The sequence below is a fragment of the Danio aesculapii genome, chromosome 18 (genome assembly GCF_903798145.1).
Source record: "Danio aesculapii chromosome 18, fDanAes4.1, whole genome shotgun sequence".
NCBI lineage: Eukaryota > Metazoa > Chordata > Actinopteri > Cypriniformes > Danionidae > Danio > Danio aesculapii.
This window is the reverse complement of record NC_079452.1, coordinates 34,905,842-34,927,928: the sequence shown is the minus strand read 5'-3', so window position 1 is coordinate 34,927,928 and position 22,087 is coordinate 34,905,842. Positions and strand designations below refer to the sequence as shown.

The 22,087-nt window shown below is 37.7% G+C and overlaps 1 protein-coding gene across 8 annotated transcripts in view; it reads left to right on the top strand.

The window, feature by feature from the left end:
- frmd4a (FERM domain containing 4A) overlaps positions 1-10,725 on the top strand; it is a 255,772-nt gene extending 245,047 nt beyond the window's left edge. For 6 of the 8 annotated variants that reach the window (XM_056478927.1, XM_056478923.1, XM_056478921.1 and 3 more), the window contains exon 23: positions 4,919-10,725. In XM_056478927.1, coding sequence (XP_056334902.1) covers positions 4,919-5,024 — 106 coding nt within the window. In that variant the 3' untranslated portion in view covers positions 5,025-10,725. Of the gene's footprint in view, positions 1-3,149; positions 3,218-4,918 lie in introns of all 8 variants that reach the window. The other 2 variants (XM_056478925.1, XM_056478924.1) reach the window with 1 other exon arrangement.
- The last annotated feature ends 11,362 nt before the right edge of the window (positions 10,726-22,087 follow it).

Sequence of the window (22,087 nt, the reverse complement as noted above, 5' to 3'; positions counted from 1 at the left end):
CTCTTGGCTCACCATTTGGATCATTTGGGGGTGGAGTTGATGTTTTTTTTTATTTTTTAAAGGGGTGGTCCACTACGATATCAAATTTTAAACTTTGTTTAAACAGCTACATTAGACATGAGCTAAACAACATCTCTGAATGTAAGACGCTCAAAGTTCAATACAAAGGGAGACACTGGCTTTTACAGAGTTAGCTTAGCAAAGCTTACAGCAAACGAAGCTTAAAGATTACAAAAAAATACATCCGGGTCAATGAAGTCATAAACCCTTCAAGTTACGCAGCGAAAGGGCTGTAATGTTATAGCAGAGAAAGCTAAAATGCCGTCCAAACGCTTCTTTTCCACAGAGCTTGTTCTGTTTCTGTATTTGGGCTTCCAAAGGACACAACACAAAGAGAGAAGTGCTTACAGTTTAATTTTAATCATGTTCCTGAGAATTATAAATGATATAGCTCTAGCATTTGACAAAGGATAACTTCCAGAATATCTCCCAGTTCAGTGCTGGATTTGGCTAAACAGTCCTCAAAGGAGCAGCTCCATCAATAATAAAAGAAGCTGTGGATTGTGAGCCACAACCTGTTTTATTTGTTTATATTAATCTGTTACATGCAGTTTCTAGCGTTAACGGTGTGTTGTAGCAAGGACGTAAACAACCGGAAATGCTGTTTGACACTGTTAACAATTCAGCTACAAATTCATATTTATCCATCAAACCGCTGTAAACACCCACAATCTTCATCAGCGCTGCAGTGTCTCTCCACGCGCCCGCATTCCCTGCATCTCAAACAACAAACTCACAAAATATATGTGAACGTTTCAAATTACTTACACATGCTTATAACCGGAGTATATGTGAAAGCCACTTGTCAGGTTTTATTGTAGAGAGCAGGCATGAGGTTCAGCTGTGTCCTCTTCATCTTTTGTTTGATTCAGGCTCAGACTGCTGCAGCTAACAGCTACTCTGACTGACAGTATTTTCACAGCAGAGGCAAAGTGCGTGCTAGAAGAGGCGTGATGCTTCCTGATGACGTGGAGCCGATTCATGAATCACAGCACATTGTTAGCTGACCAATCAGAGCCTCTTGAGAGCGGGCTTTCAGAGGAACTAGGAAATATGACAGTCGTTTTCATGTTAGCTGAGTAGCTGTATATAATCAAAGTAAGATATGAAAAAGTAATGTGATTTTTCTACAAATGAAGCATGAGCATGCATTGCATTCCATCTTATAAACACAAACAAGCCTTAAAAATACACTCTGGACCACTCCTTCAAAAGTTACATGTAAATTCTAATTATATTTATTAGGGGGGAAATCCAAGTATATTTTGTCATATAGAGCTTTTTCATTCTTAAAAAATCATAGTAAATGTTTTTATACACAAAATTTAGTTTTCTTAACTCTTCTGAAGATAGAACATTGGTTTTGTGTGTTGTCTATAATGAATCTAAAGATTTGAAGAAAAAAAATCTCTTTTCTGTTCTTTTGACACAAACCATGATAGAAAAATATAAATTTTAAATTGGAAGAAATGTCATAGTTATAAGAAGCTGACTATTTTGAAGTGACAGTATGCACTTATGTATATGCAAGTATATGAAGTGTACTTTTTACAATTATTATATTGTTGTTTTCATGCATGCAGTATATTCATTCTGTTGCATTAAAACAGTTTACACTAAAATTATTTATTGGTTTTTGAATAATTCTACCTTTCAAAAATCTAGAAGAAATTTTAGTTTGTAGTTTTTATCTAATTATTAGTTAGTCTAATTAACACAAGTAGTATATAGCCCTCTTAGTTAGTCTAATTAACACAAGTAGTATATAGCCCTCTTAGTTAGTCTAATTAACACAAGTAGTATATAGCCCTCTTAGTTAGTCTAATTAACACAAGTAGTATATAGCCCTCTTAGTTAGTCTAATTAACACTAGTATATAGCCCTCTATGATACTTTGTATTATTTTTGTTAGAGAGCATGCTGCATCTGTTTATTGTTTTTAGATATATTAACTGATCTGAATCATGTCATAAAGATTTTAAGGGACACAAAGAACATATTTCACTCACAGTTAATGCAAATTGTTTTTTGTTTTTTTATCAACAATTTTACGGTGGATGTGCTTTTAGAGAAGGCGTATATGGTTCTCCATGCACTTAACTTAAACCAAGATTGTCATACTTATATAAATACACTACTGGTCAAAAGTTTGGGGTCAGGGGTTTTTTTTTCCATGTTTTTTTTTAAGAAAATGAATCTTTTCATCAAGTCAGCATTTATTAAATAAAAAAGTTAAATTGTTAAATATTGACTAAAATTTTAAATAGCTGCTTATGTAGTTTCAAATGAAATTATTACTCCAGTAATTATTGCTTTTATTACTGATAACATTAATAATAATAATAACATTAATAATAATAATAATAATAATAATAATAATAATAATAATAATAATAATAATTAATTAGTATTAGAGGGATTTCTGAAGGATCCTGTGAGAAGGCTGGAGTAATGAAGCTGAAAAATCATTAAAATCACTGGAATAAATAATTTAATTAAATTATAAACTACTTTTGAACAGTTATTTTTATACTGCAATAACACTTCACAATTTTACAATTTGTACTGTTTTTTGATGAAATGAGCAGGAGAAGCTTATTTTAAAACATTTAAAAATCCCACTGACCCCAAACTTTTGAAAATATACTACACATGCACACTTCTAATTTTCATTTGTGCTGTTTTAGGTTTCTTCCCAAATCTTGCACAATTGTTTTTTTCCAAGATTGCACAATTTGTCTTTAGACTGCACAGCTTTGTTTTGTCAGTGGGTGTTTGGTCCATATAACATTCTAAATTCAGACATATTTCAGGATGCTGGTCAAAGTCTGGGCTATGGAGCACATTCTCTTGGTTTAGTTGTCCAGCTAACTGTACCAATGCTTTGTGTGTGTGCACTTTAATATTGTGTAACAGAACTACCCCAGTGTCAGAATTACACAACTCACTCTGCATTAACTGATCACGGCTACCCACAAACTCTAACCTCTATCTTTCTGTGTGTGTTTATGTTTGTGTGTGTGTTTGTGTGTCACACTAACCCACCTCTGCCTGAATGTGTGTGTGTGTGTGTGTGTTTTCTCGGGCAGTGATACGACTGAAAGCTCTCCTACTGAAGACCGTTCTCCCTCTCACCAAAGCACTGACCAGTAGAGAGGTATACTCTCTCTCTCGCTCTCTCTCTCTCCCTCTCTCTTTCTCTCTCCCTCTCTCTCTCTCCCTCTCTCTCTCTCTCTCTCTCTCTCTCTCTCTCTCTCTCTCTCTCTCTCTTTGCATGGTCTGTATCTCACTCTTTCACTACTACACAGCTGTGTCATTTTCTTGTGTTGGGATTTAACTTGTAACTGAATTTGTATTTCATAATACAAATTTTATTTCAGTGCATTTCATTATGAAATTAATTAAAACCCAGCAGTCACTCAAAAACTGAAAATTATGGGTTGGGGAGTATGGTCAAACTTTTCTAATTAAAAATTTGTCATTTTGATTGGAGGTATTACACAAGAGCAGGAAATAAATGTGAATATTAAAGTTTATATATATATATATATATATATATATATATATATATATATATATATATATATATCCATTTGTCATTGAATATTGGCATGTTGGCAATAATTTTTGGTGCAGTCTTATTAAACAGTTATATCCATTAAAATCAGAGTTTGGTCACCAACTTTAAACGAGTTATTTAAAAAAAAATATATAACAATAAAATAAGCAAATGGCTAAATTTCAGCGAAATTTGATATATTTTTTTTATATTTCTCGTGATTTTTCCTGTTTATTAAAGTTTTATTTAAATTTTTCTCCAACATATTAGGTGTTGGACTGTGATCTTAACTTATTTTGTTAGATTAGTTCCAGTTTTTGCTTTGGTACAGACTAAACTAATGTATATACACAAATATATTATTGTAAAACATAATATATAAAATATTAATCTAAAAGAGACATATGTGGGGTAAACTCTGAGCAGTGTGTGTGTGTATATATATATATATATATATATATATATATATATATATATATATATATATATATAATTACGCTTGTCACAATACTGGAATTCGGTACCAATTGGTACTGCAATTTTAAACACATCCATTTGCCGTGAACATGCAGTTGAGCATGTTCTTGAACACCGCAGACTGGTTCGTTTTTAAAGCCACACTTGTATGTCAGCTTATAGACAAATCAGCTGATCGACTTGGCTTTGAAACGCTCCAGTGTCCCTGTATCTGTGGTTACTCTCAGTAAACAGCGGTGAGTTTGGTCAGTCATTTCTGTTGAGCATGTGAACACAATGGCAAATCAGCTGTGTTTAAGAACATGCTCAAAAGCGCTCAAATGTTAGCAGGAAATGGACGTGTTTAAAATTTCAGTATCGATTGGTTCCAAATTTCAGTATCATGACAACACTGTATACATGCATACATTTGTGTGTGTATAATTTTGTGTGTATAATACTAAATAATAAATTATTTCCTAAAATGTTTATATTAAAGATAAAAATGTATTTTATATTTTAAAATGTAAATATATTTTAAATTAATCTTTATTATATACTTTTTATATAAAAAATAGTCTTTGCCATAAAACATAAATCTGCATTTTCTCTTTTCATTTTTGTAAAAAATCTGTGTAATTGTCCAAAGATGATCTAAAAATGGTCAAAAGCATGATCATGTTTAAAGAAATAACCTGTTTATCCAGATGTTACTTAATTCTGTGAGGTATTTCACACATAAAGATTGCGCACACACATAAAAACCTACTTGCAGTGCCATAAACTGATGAATGTACATGAAATATCATGACGTCTGACTCTTCCCTCTACGTCTCATTTCAGATCACCATTTGCCGACATTACTTTTCTGAGCAGTCCCCTGTGCTCTGAGCTAGCAGACGTACAGTGGTACGGGCACGAGAAGGCAAAGCCGGGAACGCTCGTCTAAACCGTCATCCCTCTTCCCTCTCTCTTTCAAAGGGTGTTCAGAAGGGCAGGCCTGACCACAGCCTGGACCTCAACTCATCCCAACACACCTGTGGCTGGAGCCAGTACCACCTCGACCTCTCCTTCCTCTCCTCCTCTCTGTCTATCCGGCGGTACAGTGCTTACAAACTATGGGAATACAAGAGTCAGAAAGAACTGAGCTTGACCTTGTCTATACCTCCCTCTTGGACTTTTGAACTCTGACCCAGTTAGCTGGCAGCCGGTTCCTCTAAATGCACAAACCCATCCATCGCTGGAGTGATGTGTGTAAGAGAGACGTCTTATGCGCGTTGTACTATAAGTGAACCCCACTCATGCACACACACACACATGCTCAAATAGACGTATTGGTCCCCTGCTGTCGTGTGTGTTCCTCTGCACTGATGCCAGAGAGCCGATGTCATTCTCTCTCATGCACAAAAACACATTCCGATGGATTGCTTTGACGTCAGCCATTTTTGTAGATCTTTACGTTCTCAGTGTGACCACAAGCCCCTCCTTCATCTCACAGCGCCTCTTCTGATTGGACAGGATTACATCATAAGCCCCTCCTTCATCTCATAGCGCCTCTTCTAATTGGACAGGATTACATCATAAGCCACTCCTTCATCCTACAGCACCTCTTCTGATTGGATAGAAGCACATCAAAAGCCACTCCTTCATCCTACAGCGCCTCTTCTGATGGGACAGAAGTATATCAAAGGCTCCTCCTTCATCCTACAGCGCCTCTTCTGATTGGATAGAAGCACATCAAAAGCCATTCCTTCATCCTACAGCGCCTCTTCTGATTGGATAGAAACACATCAAAAGCCACTCCTTCATCCTGCAGCGCCTCGTCAGATTGGGCAGAAGCACATCAAAAGCCACCCCTTCATTCTACAGCACCACTTTTGATTGGACAGGAGTAGATCAAAGGCTCCTCCTTCATCCTACAGCGTGTCTTCTGATTGGATAGAAGCACATCAAAAGCCACTCCTTCATCCTGCAGCACCTCTTCTGATTGGACAGGAGTAGATCAAAGGCTCCTCCTTCATTCTACAGCGCCTCTTCTGATTGGACAGAAGCACATAAAATGCCCCTCCTTCATCCAACATTGCCTCTTCTGATTGGACAGAAGCACATAAAATGCCCCTCCTTCATCCAACATTGCCTCTTCTGATTGGACAGTAGCACATTAAAGCCCCTCTTTCATCCTACAGAATCTTTTCTGATTGGACAGGATTACATAATAAGCCCCTCCTTCATCCTACAGCACCTCTTCTGATTGGACAGGATCACATTATAAGCCGCTCCATCATCCTACTGCTCCTCTTCTGATTGGACGGGATCACATTATAAGCCGCTCCATCATCCTACTGCTCCTCTTCTGATTGGACAGGATTACATAATAAGCCGCTCCTTCATCCTACAGTGACTCTTCTTATTGGACCATATTGCATCAAAAGCAACACCTTCATCCTTTTCTGATTGGACAAGAGTGCATCATAAGCCCCTCCCACTGTTTGTGAACTTGATATTTTGTGAGCATTTGAAAAGCTGTTCTTGGATTTAAAAATGAGCCCTGATTTTTTTATATATCACTCGAGATGCTGACGTTGCTAAAAGCGTCACAGACTGCGTCGAAACTTTGTACTTAATGTTGGTTCGTCAATCTCTCAACGTCACTGATTCCAGTTCAGGAAGTTCAACCGTATTTCTTTGCAGAACATAGCTAACTTTTAGAAGCCATAGCTGTACAAATCTGACACGTTAGGTTAGAGGCATTAGCATGATTATCTGCGTTGAACGACCAATCGGTGAACTCAGGCCACGTACTTTGCTACTGCGTCAAACTCGCCATCATGGTGCTCAGAGCCTGAACTGTACATCCCACAATGCCCTGCTGTACGGCCCACACTGCATGCAGAACCATCGCAATCCCCAGCGTATAGTGTTGTGACATCAGTGAAGAAAAAAAAAACGTTCTCCGAACACTCCTGGCCTTATTGGTTTTCAGTTTTTACGTGTCTGTTTTTTAATACTCGAGATTTTACTTCACTGTAACACCGTTTTGACATGCGTTGGTATTTATTAAGTCAGATGAGCACAACGCAAGGTGGCACACCGACACAATATTTCAATTACCTCTTCCCTGACCTGCTTTCAGGAGAACAGCATTCCAGAATGAGATGCAGGTGCTTTTGTTTTCAAGAACACACAAGCTCAGACAAAACAGGGTGTTTTGTGCTTTTATCATGCAGTCAACTAGATCCAAAACCACGTGTGCCCCTCGCCTCGATCATCAGAACGAGGAAACATCAAGCCATAATGCTAAAGACCGCATTTATTAGACACTCTGCAGGATACAAAACATCATACGTGCAAAGTACCTTAAGAAACAGGTAGCTGGAAGCACACCCTTTGCCGTTACTATTAAAAAAAAAACATCTCTTTTTAAAAGGGTCCAAATCACCAGATGCTAAACTACCAGAGTAAAGCAGTGTATTTGGAAGATGGCTTTTCTACTTATTAAGGCTGTGTTTATTTAATTATTTGATTAAAAAACTGTGATATATATATATATATATATAATATGTCCGTTTAAAATAATTAGGGCTGCACACTATATGGTTCCAGCATTGATATCGCAATGTGCGAATTCGCAATAGTCACATCTCAGAATGTGCTATGTTGAGTTGGTATTATAGTTGAGTGTTTTTAGGGACTGTGACTGTGCGACAATTCAGAAGAGCATAAAGCATCAAGGCACAAGAAACTGTATAATTTGTAACTTTAATAAATGTTAATTTTATAGATTTATTAATATGATGAAGACAATAGTGTTATTTTATATTTTCCTTTTCAATTTCTGTGCCTGTAGGACTGTAAAGCACTGCTTGTTTCATTTATATCTTTGCTCTGACGTATTTATCAGTGCTTGAAATTTGTGTGTGTGTGGGGGGTGGTTATGCAGATGATTTAATCCCTTCTAGAATCATCCTAAATTAAGGTATTCTTTTCAAATAGAGCTATTAAAGCAGTCTGGTTCATTCGTATTTATATCTCAATATATATTGCAGAAAAATTTTATATCGCAATGCTGGATTTTTCCAATATCGTGCAGCCCTAAAAATAATTTTCTGAATATGTTAAATGTAATTTATTCCAGTGACACAAAGCTGAATTTTTTGCATCATAACTCTAGTATTTAGTATCAAATAATGCATCAAAAATGATTCTAATATTCTGATTCATATATTTGTGTAGTTGGGAAAATAAAATGCACCATGGTTTCCATAAAGTTTCAAAAAAGCACCAGTCATAATTGGTCACAACAAAGCAGTAAATCTGTATATTATATATAAATAAGTAAGTAATGTGTATTTATATAGTGCATTTATTGTGTATGAACATCCACCTAAAGCGCTTTACAATCATGAGGGGGTTCTCCTCATTCCACCAACAGTGTGCAGCATCCACTTGGATGATATGACAGCAGCCACAGGACAACGGCACCAGTGCACTCACACTAGCTATTGGTGGAGTGGAGAGACAGTGATAGAGCCAATTCGGTAGATGGGGATGATTGTGGCCAGAACACTGGGGTTAAACCCCTTCTCTTTACGAGAAGTGTCATGGGATTTGTAATGACCACAGTCAGGACCTCGGTTTAATGTCTCATCTGAAAGACGGCGCTCACTGACAGTATAGCATCCCCTTCACTTTACTGGGGCATTAGGACTCACACAGACCGCAGGTTGAGCGCCCCCTGCTGGCCTCACTAACACCACTTCTAACAGCAACCTAGTTTTCTCATGTGGTCTTCCATTAGGGCTGTGCGATATGGGCAAAGAAACCTCTCATGATTTTCTTGAACAATATTGCGATTTTGATTTTAATCACGATTTTGACACACACACACAGACGTTTTACAGTAGAAATCTAAAACATATTTCCAAAAGAAAATAATTAGATCTTTATCAAAGACCTGTAACAAGTCTCTAAAACAGACATATGCCAAGTCTTTAAAACAGACATATGCCAAACATATTTAAATCACCTAGTAAGGGTGTAATAAATTGTCTCTAGAACAGACCTCTGGCAAAACAAATAAATAGATTACTGTGTGTGTGCGCACAAGTAAGGCTCCGATGTTCTGTTTGACCACATGTCAGAAGTAGTTACATGTAGCGACGCACCTCGTGCTTCCCACATGCTTTTAGATGCGATATGGGACTTACAGGTCTTACAAATTATCTGGTTGTGCGATACATCGGCCTTGAAAGTAATCCCACACCACAGATGTTGAGTTTTTTTGGCACCAAGTCCTCTTGTGCTGAACTCATCATCCCTGTTCATGCAGCCTATTTGTCATTAAGCTCTCCTGTTCTCGCACTCTGTTTAGGCGCGCTGCGTTATGATTGGTTCAAATACCAAACTGCGGGAAAATCGCGCATGTTAAAAATTGCGCATGTTCAAATTGCGATTTCGATACGATTTCAATTAATCGCACAGCTCTATCTATCTTCCTCCCAGGTACTAACAAGGCTAAGCCCTGGTTATAAGTATAATTTATATGTAAAAATTAAGCATATAATCATCTGACATTAAAGACTGGAGTAATGATGCTGAAAGTTCATATTTGAACCACACGAATAAAAGAAACGTTAATTTATATTCACACAAAAACATTACATTGGAAAAACATTTCACAATATTACTGTGTCTATTGTATTTTTGTGTATATAATATATAGATACGTTTTTTGTATATAATATATGAATAAATGCAGTCTAGGTGAGCAGAAAAGTCGTTTTCTTAAAAGAAAAAAAAACGTTTCCAAACTCGGTGGCGTAAATCCAAATCTCACTGATCCATGCTCAATAAAGGGCCTGTAAGTAAACCACATGTTTTTTTTATCTGCCCTAAATGTATTGTTCATTATTTTTCGTGCATGCTCAGCACACGGTGTTATGCATCTTGATGTTAAAACTAAAACCCGATGTAAAAACAGCCCTAACGGAAGTCAAACGCTTCCCCCGTGTCTTCATTTGAGGTCCCTCTTTGGCCAGTGTGAGCTCACTCCTCTCGTCTACCTGTACTCGATAACAAAAACATAAATCTTTTTGTATTAAACCAGAAAGAAACTAACACATTTATCAACATTTATAGGCAGGACTGCGGAAACCGGCTTCTTTTAAAAGAAGTAAAGCGTTCGTTCAATGGTTTTTTTATAAATCAGCATTGGTTTTGTTTATAAGTTGGGATTTAGCAACAACACGTTCAGGTGCTACAGGAAGACCAGTTACTGCTTTGGATTCCTAGCTGTAGACTTTTCCTAACTGTTGTCAATTGTTTTAATACCAGTTGTGCGAATCGAAGGACGTTAGTTACTAAACTCGTCATCCTGACAATAGAGCATGTTTCATGAGTTCATTTTCAGACATAACCCGGACACAATAAAATGGTGTTGTAGAGAAAACAAAAAAAACTAAGTGGAATTGTTGGGCAGGTTACAAATAACCAGATTCCACCGTTAATTTATTCTTTTTTTTCTATTAAGAATTTGTATAGTAACATTTTTTCAAAAACCGTGTTGTTGGCAACTGATACTGAATTTTCCAGATGAGAAATGTGGTGGTTCTTGAGATTCTGAAATAAATTATTGCTGAATGTTCTCTAAACGGCAGCGTGAACGTGATTTGTTTTTATGTGTTAGACTAATGTACAGTGGGGGAAGTATTCAACACGTCATTTCTGCTCAAAAAAACATATTTAAAGGAGCCGTTGACTTCACATTTTCACCGGATGTTGGTAATATCCAAAGAAGTCCATATATGCAAAGAAAACTAATCTAATTAGTTTACAAATGAAGTTATGTGTAACAAAATGAAATGACACAGGGAAAATGTATTGAACACATGAAGAAAGGGGGGTGTAGAAAGGCAGTGAAAGCCCAGACAGCAGCTGAAATCTCTAAGTAGTTCTTCAGCAACCCTCTACCCTTCCTCATTGTAAATGAATATTCGCTGCTTCAGTTCAACATCTACATTAGCAGGATGATGAAGATGAAACCATTTCAGCAAGACAATGATCAAAACACAGCCAAGGAAGGTCTCAAATGCTTTCAAAGAAAGAAAGTCAAGCTGTAGAATGGCCCAGCCAATTAACTGACTTGAATCCAATAGAGAATACAAATTAAAGATCAGATTTGATAGACGAGACCCACAGAAGCATCAAGATTTTTACACTGTGTTGTAAAACTCACACCTGAGCAACTTCATTCTCCATGTGAGAGGCGTCTTTAAGCTGTCATCACCAAAAAAGCCTTTTATATAAAATATTAAATAAGTTTCAGTAATTTCTCCTAGTGGTGTTCCATTGTTATTACACACAACTTCTTTTTTTTTATTTGTTTTATTAATTTTTTTGTTTTGTTTTGTTTTTATGTTTGTATTGTTTGGGTTTTTATCAAAAATCTGCTTCAATTCCATGTCAACAGCTCCTTTAGAAATGTCATTCCCAGGAGAAAAAAAATGAGGCCTTGAATCCTTACTTCCCCCTCTGTATATTTATGGTTATTCATAACACAGCATTGTCCCTCCAGGTGGATGAAGGTGATGAAGGCGTCATTGAAATTCTTCATTGAAATTCTTCTGCATCTGGGATGAGATAAAGCTGACAGATCCAGCCGCTGATCGAAGCACCGAGCACATGAAAGTGAAACTTCATTTGCCAGATCTGAATGCTGCTTAAAATATGCAAATGTAAGTCAATGTCATGTCACAGAAAGCAGGGATCATTTTAACAGGGGGTAAAGAGTAAAAATGAACAAAAATGTCCTGCTTTGATACTGCATTTAAGTTCATACATATTAGATGTGCTGTGTTGGACAGAAATGATTATGTTATGTTCTATTACATTCATACTTATTTTTTTTCTCAGTGTTTGTTTGCTTTTGACAGTTTGAATTTTTGAGTTTGTTCTACATACAATACACATGCATTAGAAAACTGAAAATAAATAACTAAATGTATCATATATATATATATATATATATATATATATATATATATATACATATATATACATTTTTGTGTGTGTGTGTGTGTGTGTGTAAACGTTTGAAAACAAATGTACCTGTAGATTTAAACTACTTTTTTTTTTCAAACGTTTACACACACACACACACACACACACACACACACAAATGTAAAAAGATAGTTCACCCCGAAATGAAAATTGCCATTATTTATTCTGTCACCTCTATACTTGTTTGAGTTTTAAGTTTCCGTCATTAAACACAAAAGAAGCTGTTTTGAAGAAAGCTGAAAACTTGTAACCACTGACTAGTATTAGTTTTTCCTACTATGGAAGTCAACGGTTAGTTTCTGTAAAAACTCATGAAGGGAGAGTAAATAGTGAGTACATTTTCATTTTGGAGTGAACAATCCCTTTAAGCATCCCATCTACATTCAGTAATGCCTCATTTTATAAATGCATGTGATTCATCACACCCTTCAAAGCATTTTAAACAGCACCTGCTGATGACTTATGTGTAAAGCATTTTGGCTTGGGATTTCCCATAAGATGTGTGTATTTGTGCTTTTTTTTATCTCATGCAGCTGTTGAACACTGACTCCTTCATTCCCTTTCATTTTAGAACTTTATTTTTCACTTTATATACAGTGCTCAGCATATATAAGTACACCCCTCACAAATCTCTCTTTTAAATTCATATTTTTAATAGGAAGCTATACAGTATTATATTTGTGCATATACATTAGATTAGTCAGTACTAAAGCCACATCTGGAGCTCACCTGACAAAATAACTTACGATGACGGTGCAAAAACTAGTACAGCCAAATGTATATGTGATAGAAAAATATTAAATACAAATTTAAAAAAAGAGAAAACATTGGTCACGCTTTATTTTGATGGTCTGTTTGTTGAATTGAGTTACATTGCATCTACATGCCAACTAATTCTCATTAGATTGTAAGTACTATTAGTATAAGTACTATTTATAAGTAACTGTTAAGTTGGAGTTAGAGGGTTAGTGTAAGTTGACATGTACTTGCTAAGTTTCTTATAACTTTAAGTTAAATGTCTGTTGAAGGAGCAGTATCAGCAGATATTAAGCCCACTAATACTCAAATAGACCATCAAAATAAAGTGTTACCAAGAAATCAAAAGAAGCAAAAAAATTTAGTAGAAACTTTGTAGGTTGTAATTTTTTTTTACAATATTTTTCTCAAATTTAATTGTATCTTTTAATTTCTAAACATGTTTGGTGACTAAACTATTATTTTAATAAATATATCTGTTTAATAAATCTGTTTCATTTAAATGCACCAAAATACATTTCCTATACTCATTTCCCATTTCCTATAAATGGAGTAAAATATTCATTTTCAAAATGGGGTGTATTCTATTATGCTGAGCACTGTACACAAACATTTGGCAACACCAAGATAAAAGATCATTTCTGTTATTTGAAACTATATTGAGTCACACTTTACAATAAGGTTAGTTAGTTAATGTTAATTAATGCATTTACTAACATGAACAAACAATGAAGAATACATTTACTACAGTATTTGTTCATGTTAGTTAACGTTAGTTAATGAAAATACAGTTGTGTCATGTTAACTCACGGGGCATTAACTAATGTTAACAAGCATGGAATTTAATGTTAATAATGCATTAGTAAATGTTCAATTATCATATCATTAGAATTATCATTTTAAATCATAATCAGGAAGAAAACATGCAGATGCGATACCTGGAAGTCCCTATGAGCACGCTTCACTCATTAGATGCCTGCTAGTGTTCAGACCATGCTAATATGACTCACAGATTTTGTGCCGTTCCCCCACAGGAAGTGTGTGAGGATGTTTGTGCCTCAGACAATGGTGTGGGTCTCCCTCTGGAAACAGAAACACAATGCTGGAAAACCAAACTGTGGAGATTTGGTTGTTATTGTGCTGATGGTCAACCCACAGCGATGCTCCAGATATGACTTTATTGTACCTACTGCAGCTGGAATGTGGACAACAAGAAAGCCGTGCTTATAGAAATCTTCCATTTCCTGTGATGCTCAGTGGACGCTTTGTTGAATGAAATATTTTTGACTCGCGTTCCCCTACTGTGTGTGAAGGGTTCGAGGAAGTCTGAGGAATGTGCTGTTCAGCCAAGATAAAAGATTGACTTCACAGGGCATCGCCGTGACCCTTAATGTGGAGGGTCAAGGCATTTGGAGTTATTTTGGAGAATTGAACTGACTATTGACCACAATAAACCCTAGAACATGCTAATAGCACATGCTATTGTTCCAAGGCGTGGTAGGATGTAGTATTGAAAGATTTGGGCTTCAAACCAGAAGGGTTGTGCTTTGTTTTTCATAAGGAGTGATTCAAATCAGTAGCTAAACCCCAGTTTACTACTCCTCGGGGTCAAACATCATCTAGCATGATGTGATAATATGTCTCTTTGATGTAAATCATGTTAGAATTAGAGTTAATGCCATTCATTTAGTCTATTTTTAGGTAGGCCTACGTTTTTTCAGGAAAATATGCATATGCAGATGCAGTATTTTTGAGCAAGTCATTTGAGTTAATAAAAAGTATATATATCAATGGTCAAGAAGTTTAAAAATGAGTTTAGAAATTCAAATGTAATACCTCGGATAGTATAAGAATTTGGACGTTTTTCACGTAAGTAGCCTACTATAGAATCAGCAAGTAATGTTAAGGCTATTTCTGTTGCAATGATACTATCAAGAACTAATCTGCATTGGAGCACATTGTACACTCAACGGCCACTCACACTTTATTTGGTACACCTTACTTGAGAACTGCCTTAATCCTTCGTGGCATAGATTCAACAAGGTACTGGAAATATTCCTCAGAGATTTGGGTCCACATTGAGATGAGAGCGTCACGCAGTTGCTGCAGATTTGTCGGCTGCACATCCATGATGCGAATCCCATTCAATTCAATTCACCTTTATTCGTATAGTGCTTATACAATGTAGATTGTGCCAAAGCAGCTTCACATAAAAGGTCATAGTAAATAGGAACAGTGTAGTTCAGTTGTTAGTGTTTAAGTTTAGTTCAGTTTAGTTCAGTTCAGTGTGGTTTAAAAATCACTACTGAGAGTCCAAACACTGAAGAGCAAATCCAACGATGCGCAGCTCTACAGATCCCCAACCATGCAAGCCAGTGGCGACAGCGGAGAGGGAAAAAAAACGTCAATAATTGGCGAAAGTGAAGAAAAAAAAACCTCCCCTTCCACCACATCCTAAAGGTGCTCAATTGGATTGAGATCTGGTGACTGTGGAGGCCATTTGAGTACAGTGAACTCATTGTGATGTTCAAGAATCCAGTCTGAGATGATTTGCGCTTTATGACATGGTGTGTTATCCTGCTGGAAGTCAGAAGATGGGTACACTGTGGTGATAAAGGGATGGACATGGTCAGCAACAATACTCAGGTAGGCTGTGGCATTGACACAATGCTCAACTGATTCTAATGGGCCCAAAGTTTGGCAAGAAAATATCCCCACACCATTACACCATCACCACCAGCCTGAACCTTTGATACGGATCTATGCTTTCATGTTGTTGATGCCAAAATCTGACCCTACCATCTGAATGTCGCAGCAGAAATCGAGACTCATCAGACCAGTTTTTTCCATATTTTCCAATCTTCTATTGTCCAATTCTGGTGAGCCTGTATGTGCGAATTATAGCCTCAGGTTCCTGTTCTTAGCTGACAGGAGTGGCACCCGACATTTGCGCCAACAAAACTGCCGCTCACTGGATATTTTCTCTTTTTCTGATCATTCTCTGTAAACTCTAGAGATGGTTGTGTGTGAAAATCCCAGTAGATTAGCAGTTTCTGAAATACTCAGACCAGCTCGTTTGGCACCAACAACCATGTCACAGTTAAAGTCACTTAAATCACCTTTCTTCCCCATTCTGATGCTCGCTTTGAACTGCAGCAGATCGTCTTGACCATGTCTACATGCCTTAATGCACTGAGTTGCTTGGAAATTTGCGTTAACGAGCAGTTGGACAGCGTGAGTGTATCAGTGGCTATTTACAAACACCTAAAATAAATTCACAATCAGAGTGATGGTTTATTTTGATCAAAAAATGTTCACTTGATCTGATAAAACATTGATTGGATTGTAAAGGGTTGTTTATTCCTTTTCTAATCCAAGCCTACAGCAATAATAATAATAATAATAATAATAAATCAATCACACAAGCAAAAAAAAGACCATGTAAATGCTTGAATCCGACTTCTTTATCAATGGACTCTTGCTTCCGAGGCAGTGAGCAAGTTTCTGTTTTTTAAAAGATGGTGTGTGGTGGAAACGGTCATCGAAAATAACTACAAAAACAAAAATGTAGTTGATTTATAATTGTTTAAAAATAACGAGCTTTATTGGTGTCACGTCCATGTTGTCTTCGCAAATGATATGATCTCATGTGCAAAGGTTTTAATCTTAATGTAAAGCAAACGTAGGCTATACATTTTTAATCAGACTATGCAATATTTAAAGTAGATCTACAGTATAGCTATTAGCAACCGAATTTAATTCATTCAGATTGAAAAGTGGTGCATGTAAAGTTAACTTGTGTGTGGAAGTACTTTTTTAATGATCTGGAACAGGGGTCACCAATCTCGGCCCTGGAGGGCCGGTGTCCCTCCAGGGTTTAGCTCCAACTTGCCCCAACACACCTGCCTGGGTTTTTCAAGTATACCGAGTAAGACGTTGATTAGCTTGTTCAGGTGTGTTTGATTAGGGTTGGAGCTAAAATCTGCAGGACACCAGCCCTTCAGGAACAAGTTTGGTGACCCCTGATCTGGAACAACATACTGTGGCCAGAAAATGCGTGAGTCGCGACCAGTGTAGTGTTGCCAGATTGGGCGGTTTTGAATTTCATTGTGCGGGTAAAAATGGCATTGGTGGGTTGACAAAATTTGGGTGGTTTTAAAACGTAAATTTTATATGCAACTTATTTAACAAAACAACTGTGTGCTCCTACTACATTCAGTTATTAGTGACCAGTGCATAATGCAAACTGCCTGGGCCCATCCGCAAGAGCAGGTGAAGGAAAGTTGTATTAAAATCAGACTCTCCAGACAAATCTGTATCCCTCGCAGGCACGTGCATCACACAACGGCTGCAGTTAAACTCACAGCAGTTAACATAACACTTTGATCATTTTTTTCACAACTGACAGCAAGAACAAACATAGAAGTGTTTGATTGACAAGCAGCCTAATTATGTTGAAAACAATTTAAAACGCCAAATGAGACGAATTTATACCCCATTTTGAAAGTAAAACATAGTCTTATAGGTAGTGTAATCTACACAACAATAAGTGCAGTGTGGGGTTAAGTGGGCAGTGTTTCGATGTGATCCAGGTATATTGTGGTTCTGTGACTGCTGGTGTTGATTTACTGTATGGTCAAAAATTACAGTTAAAGTAACTAGGCTAATTTCAATTTCAATTGGGCTGGAAAAAGTCGGCTGTATCTGGCAACACTGGTCGTGGCCATTGAAACGGAGTAGTTTGGACTACATTTCCTCAGCGGAGCAAAAATTAAAAGTCAGCAGTATATCGTCTAAAATGTAAGTTACTAAATTTTAACTTGTTTATTGTACTGTTGGAGACAAGATATATCGACAAATATGTCGAATTTAACGCGTGTTCATTACAGACAAAATTACGGCGTCTTTACTTGCAGTACATGTAACATAGACGTGTAGCCACAGAATATAGAATACACAGATATCATTCGTGCGACACATAAACGCACACACTAATAAAGTCCATTCCTGCAGAATAATGTTTCTGTATGAACCCTGCGGGCTCTTCAGTTTCAGCTCTCCACAGCAGCTGGAAGCCGTTATTCTCTCATGTGATGAAAGTGTGTGTATGTGTGTGTTTCTCCTGCGAGCCGTGAGAACAGCGCGCGTGCTGGAATGTTGTGTGTGTGTAAGGTCTGTGGAGGGATGTATGTTGTGTGTGTTCTCGTGTGTTCATGGTCGCAACTCTTTCATCACCGTGGAAACTGCAGCAAGGGTTGATGGGAGCTGGAGTTTCTTCACGGCTCCGGTTTTCTAGATGGGATACAGTGGCGGACGGAAGTGAATGAGAATTATTGATATTATTAAATTACCCATTAATTGTATTTTATTAAGGTCTACCCATTTAGTCCCATAATATTAATTTTTCGAGCTATGGCAGTAGCGATGTTTGTTTGGTTACCAACTCTCTTCCAGATCTACCCTTAACTTACAGAACAAATACATTTATACAGGATTGGACCAATAAGAGTTTGTGAAAATGTTGGTGCTTTAAGTATTAGTATACATGTGATCTGCTTCTGTGTCTGTCTAACTAGTGACATTTTAAAACCAGTAAAAATGTGTTTATGGGGTTCTCTACGCCATTACGGTTGGAGTTAGGACGATTCTAAGGACCCACGCCGTCTTGCCCCACCTATCCATGCTATCCCAGGAGAGAGACCTGAGCTCATAAGATCCTCAAGCCCGGGGCTCCCTCCCGTTTGCTGGGCTGGAGGGGAGATTGAGCTCAGGTAGATCTCGAGAACTCCCCTGCTGTTTGTGGCTCAAGACAAATTTCGAATTGCTATGGAGAGATATACTGCTGGCTTAGAGCTCATCAGTGATGCCAGTTTTGGTTTAGTCAATTCACTTATGTTACATGTCATTGGATAGTGGGAGGAACATGGAGAAAACCCACAGGATAAGGGGTAAGGATGTAAGAGGGGATTCTTCAAGCTGAAAATGACTGAGGTATGAAACTATTTATAGTGACGTAGGAATGGTCTGATTGGTGAATTGTGTGTTAGCTAATGCGGGACCAGCCATGGTCAATCATAAGCACGTGATCCTCTCGAAATTAGTTTAGAAATAAACTTCACTTTGTTTTAAGTAAAGGTTACAATTTCACTTTTTAATATAAACTTTTTATCATTAACTCTTAAGCTCTAATCTTGTAAACCCATTGCACAGAAATCTTACAGAAAACTCGATCCTTCAGACGTTTGTCAACAATATCTCCAAAATTAATCAGACTCCCCAAATCTGAAATCACAGAAGGCCAGCTGGAAGTCCAAATCTCAGTGTGAGGAAGTCACTCACTCTTCCTGTGACTCAACAGTTCCTTGAACTCATATCAAGAGTTCAGATGACAAATGATTTCAGCTTTGTTTTACAGTGACTCAAATTTTGAGTCATCTTGAAGAAATAGTTTAACGCCGCCTACAACGCCACCCCCCCCCCCCCCCCCCCAAAAAAAGTATACTATTTACTCCCCCTTAAGTGGTTCTGAACCTTTATGAGTTTCTTTCTTCTGTGGAATACAAAAAAGATTTTCTAAAGAAAGCTGATAACCATTGACTTTCATAGTAGGAAAGATAAATACTATGGAAGGCAATAATTACAGGTTTCCAGCTTTCTTCAAAATATCTTCTTTTGTGTTCAACAGAAGAAAGAATCTCATAAAGGTTTGAAACAAGTAAAGGGTCAGTAAATGATGACTGCATTTTCATTTCTGGGTGAACTATCCCTTTAAAGTCTGCGTGAAGCAGAAGTTGCTGCAGACTTATTAATTGTAATATTGGGTAGAGGCGGGGTTTCATTTTTGTGCTCCTCTCATCTTTCACTCACAGTGAATTAACTGTTGGAGGGGCGTGGCTAAGCATATTTTAATACAAGTTATCAGAGAGTGACTGCTATTCCAGTGCAGAATACAATAGGGGAGATTTTAATAGAAACATTCATTCATTCATTTTCTTGTCGGCTTAATCCCTTTATTAATCTGGGGTCACCACAGCGGAATGAACCACCAACTTATCCAGCATTTGTTTTATGCAGCGGATGCATAAGCAAGCCATCACTGGGAAACACATACACACTCATTCAAACACACATACACTACAGACAATTTAGCCTACCCAATTCACCTGTACCGCATGCCTTTGGGCTGTGGGGGAAACCGGAGCACCCGGAGGAAACCCACGCGAACGCAGGGAGAACATGCAGTCCACACAGAAATGCCAACTGACCCAGCCGAGGCTCGAACCAGCGACCTTCTTGTTGGGAGGCGACAGCACTACCTACCTACTCCTATAAACTTGCACTGATTAATTATTCACCTAAAGACTAACAATGTGCGCTGCCAAAATAAACAGTCAATTTTGATTTCATGCGGAACTGTCCACTGTTAAGAAATAAACCAACATCTCTAAGTGAATGAACTCCATCATAGCAGTCAACAGTGTAAAAATTGCTTTTACGTCCAGTGTTGTTTATATTTATTATTATGTAACACCATGGTCATATTTCGTTCCACTTTATGTCTACACATAAAGCACAACTTAACTATAAAATTGTACATTAAAATTCCCTTACTAAGCCTAAGCCTAATTTGATCTAGTCTCTTAGCTCCTCTTAGCCTACTCTGCTCTGATTGGTCGGATGATCGGCCCAGTCTATTTTGACTGGTTGACAGCGTCATAAACAAAACCCTAATTAGCATATTGACCTTATTCTTCATGTATGAGCGGGCAAATCATTTGGCTTGAGACTTCCTGTCTCACTTTCATTGATTTTTTTTACATTAAATTTTTTTTAAGCTTCTTAATGTTACAAACTGATACTTTCTTATTATATTATTCGACTTTTTTATGAACAGTCATAAACACACTTGTTAGTTAAGCAAGCAGTTTGACGGTTTTCTGCAATTTTATTAATCCTAGTCATTTCTCCCTTAGGCAACTGAATCGGAAGTTCTGAAACAACTGCAAAAATGAACGCACTTCCACATTGCAGAATAAGGTCAATATGGTGGCATGCAAATTTGTTACAAACCTATGTTCAAGTCAAGTACTTCTTAATGACTTCTCTTTTCAGAGTCATATTTATCCAAGTAGGTATCGCTGCAGCCTGTAGACCTCCAAGTGGGATGGATTTACGCGGCATCTGGGCTGGGTTTAGGTGGTGTAGGTGGAATAGACATTAATAAAATACATCAGGTTACTGTGAGGTTGGGTTTAGAGTTGGGGTACGTGTAGACGCTAATAAAACACGAGGTTACCGTGAGGTTGGGTTTAGAGTTGGGGTAGGTGTGGACGTTAATAAAACACAAGAGGTTACCGTGAGGTTGGGTTTAGAGTTGGGGTAAGTGTGGACGCTAATAAAACACAAGAGGTTACCGTGAGGTTGGGTTTAGAGTTGGGGTACGTGTAGACGTTAATAAAACACGAGGTTACCGTGAGGTTGGGTTTAGAGTTGGGGTAGGTGTGGACGCTAATAAAACACAAGAGGTTACCGCGAGGTTGGGTTTAGAGTTGGGGTAGGTGCGGACGCTAATAAAACACAAGAGGTTACCGTGAGGTTGGGTTTAGGGTTGGGGTAGGTGTAGACTCTAATAAAACATGAGGTTACCGCGAGGTTGGGTTTAGAGTTGGGGTAGGTGTAGACTCTAATAAAACACACGAGGTTACCGTGAGGTTGGGTTTAGGGTTGGGGTAGGTGTGGACGTTAATAAAACACAAGAGGTTACCGTGAGGTTGGGTTTAGAGTTGGGGTAAGTGTGGACGCTAATAAAACACAAGAGGTTACCGTGAGGTTGGGTTTAGAGTTGGGGTACGTGTAGACGTTAATAAAACACGAGGTTACCGTGAGGTTGGGTTTAGAGTTGGGGTAGGTGTGGACGCTAATAAAACACAAGAGGTTACCGCGAGGTTGGGTTTAGAGTTGGGGTAGGTGCGGACGCTAATAAAACACAAGAGGTTACCGTGAGGTTGGGTTTAGGGTTGGGGTAGGTGTAGACTCTAATAAAACATGAGGTTACCGCGAGGTTGGGTTTAGAGTTGGGGTAGGTGTAGACTCTAATAAAACACACGAGGTTACCGTGAGGTTGGGTTTAGGGTTGGGGTAGGTGTGGACGTTAATAAAACACAAGAGGTTACCGTGAGGTTGGGTTTAGAGTTGGGG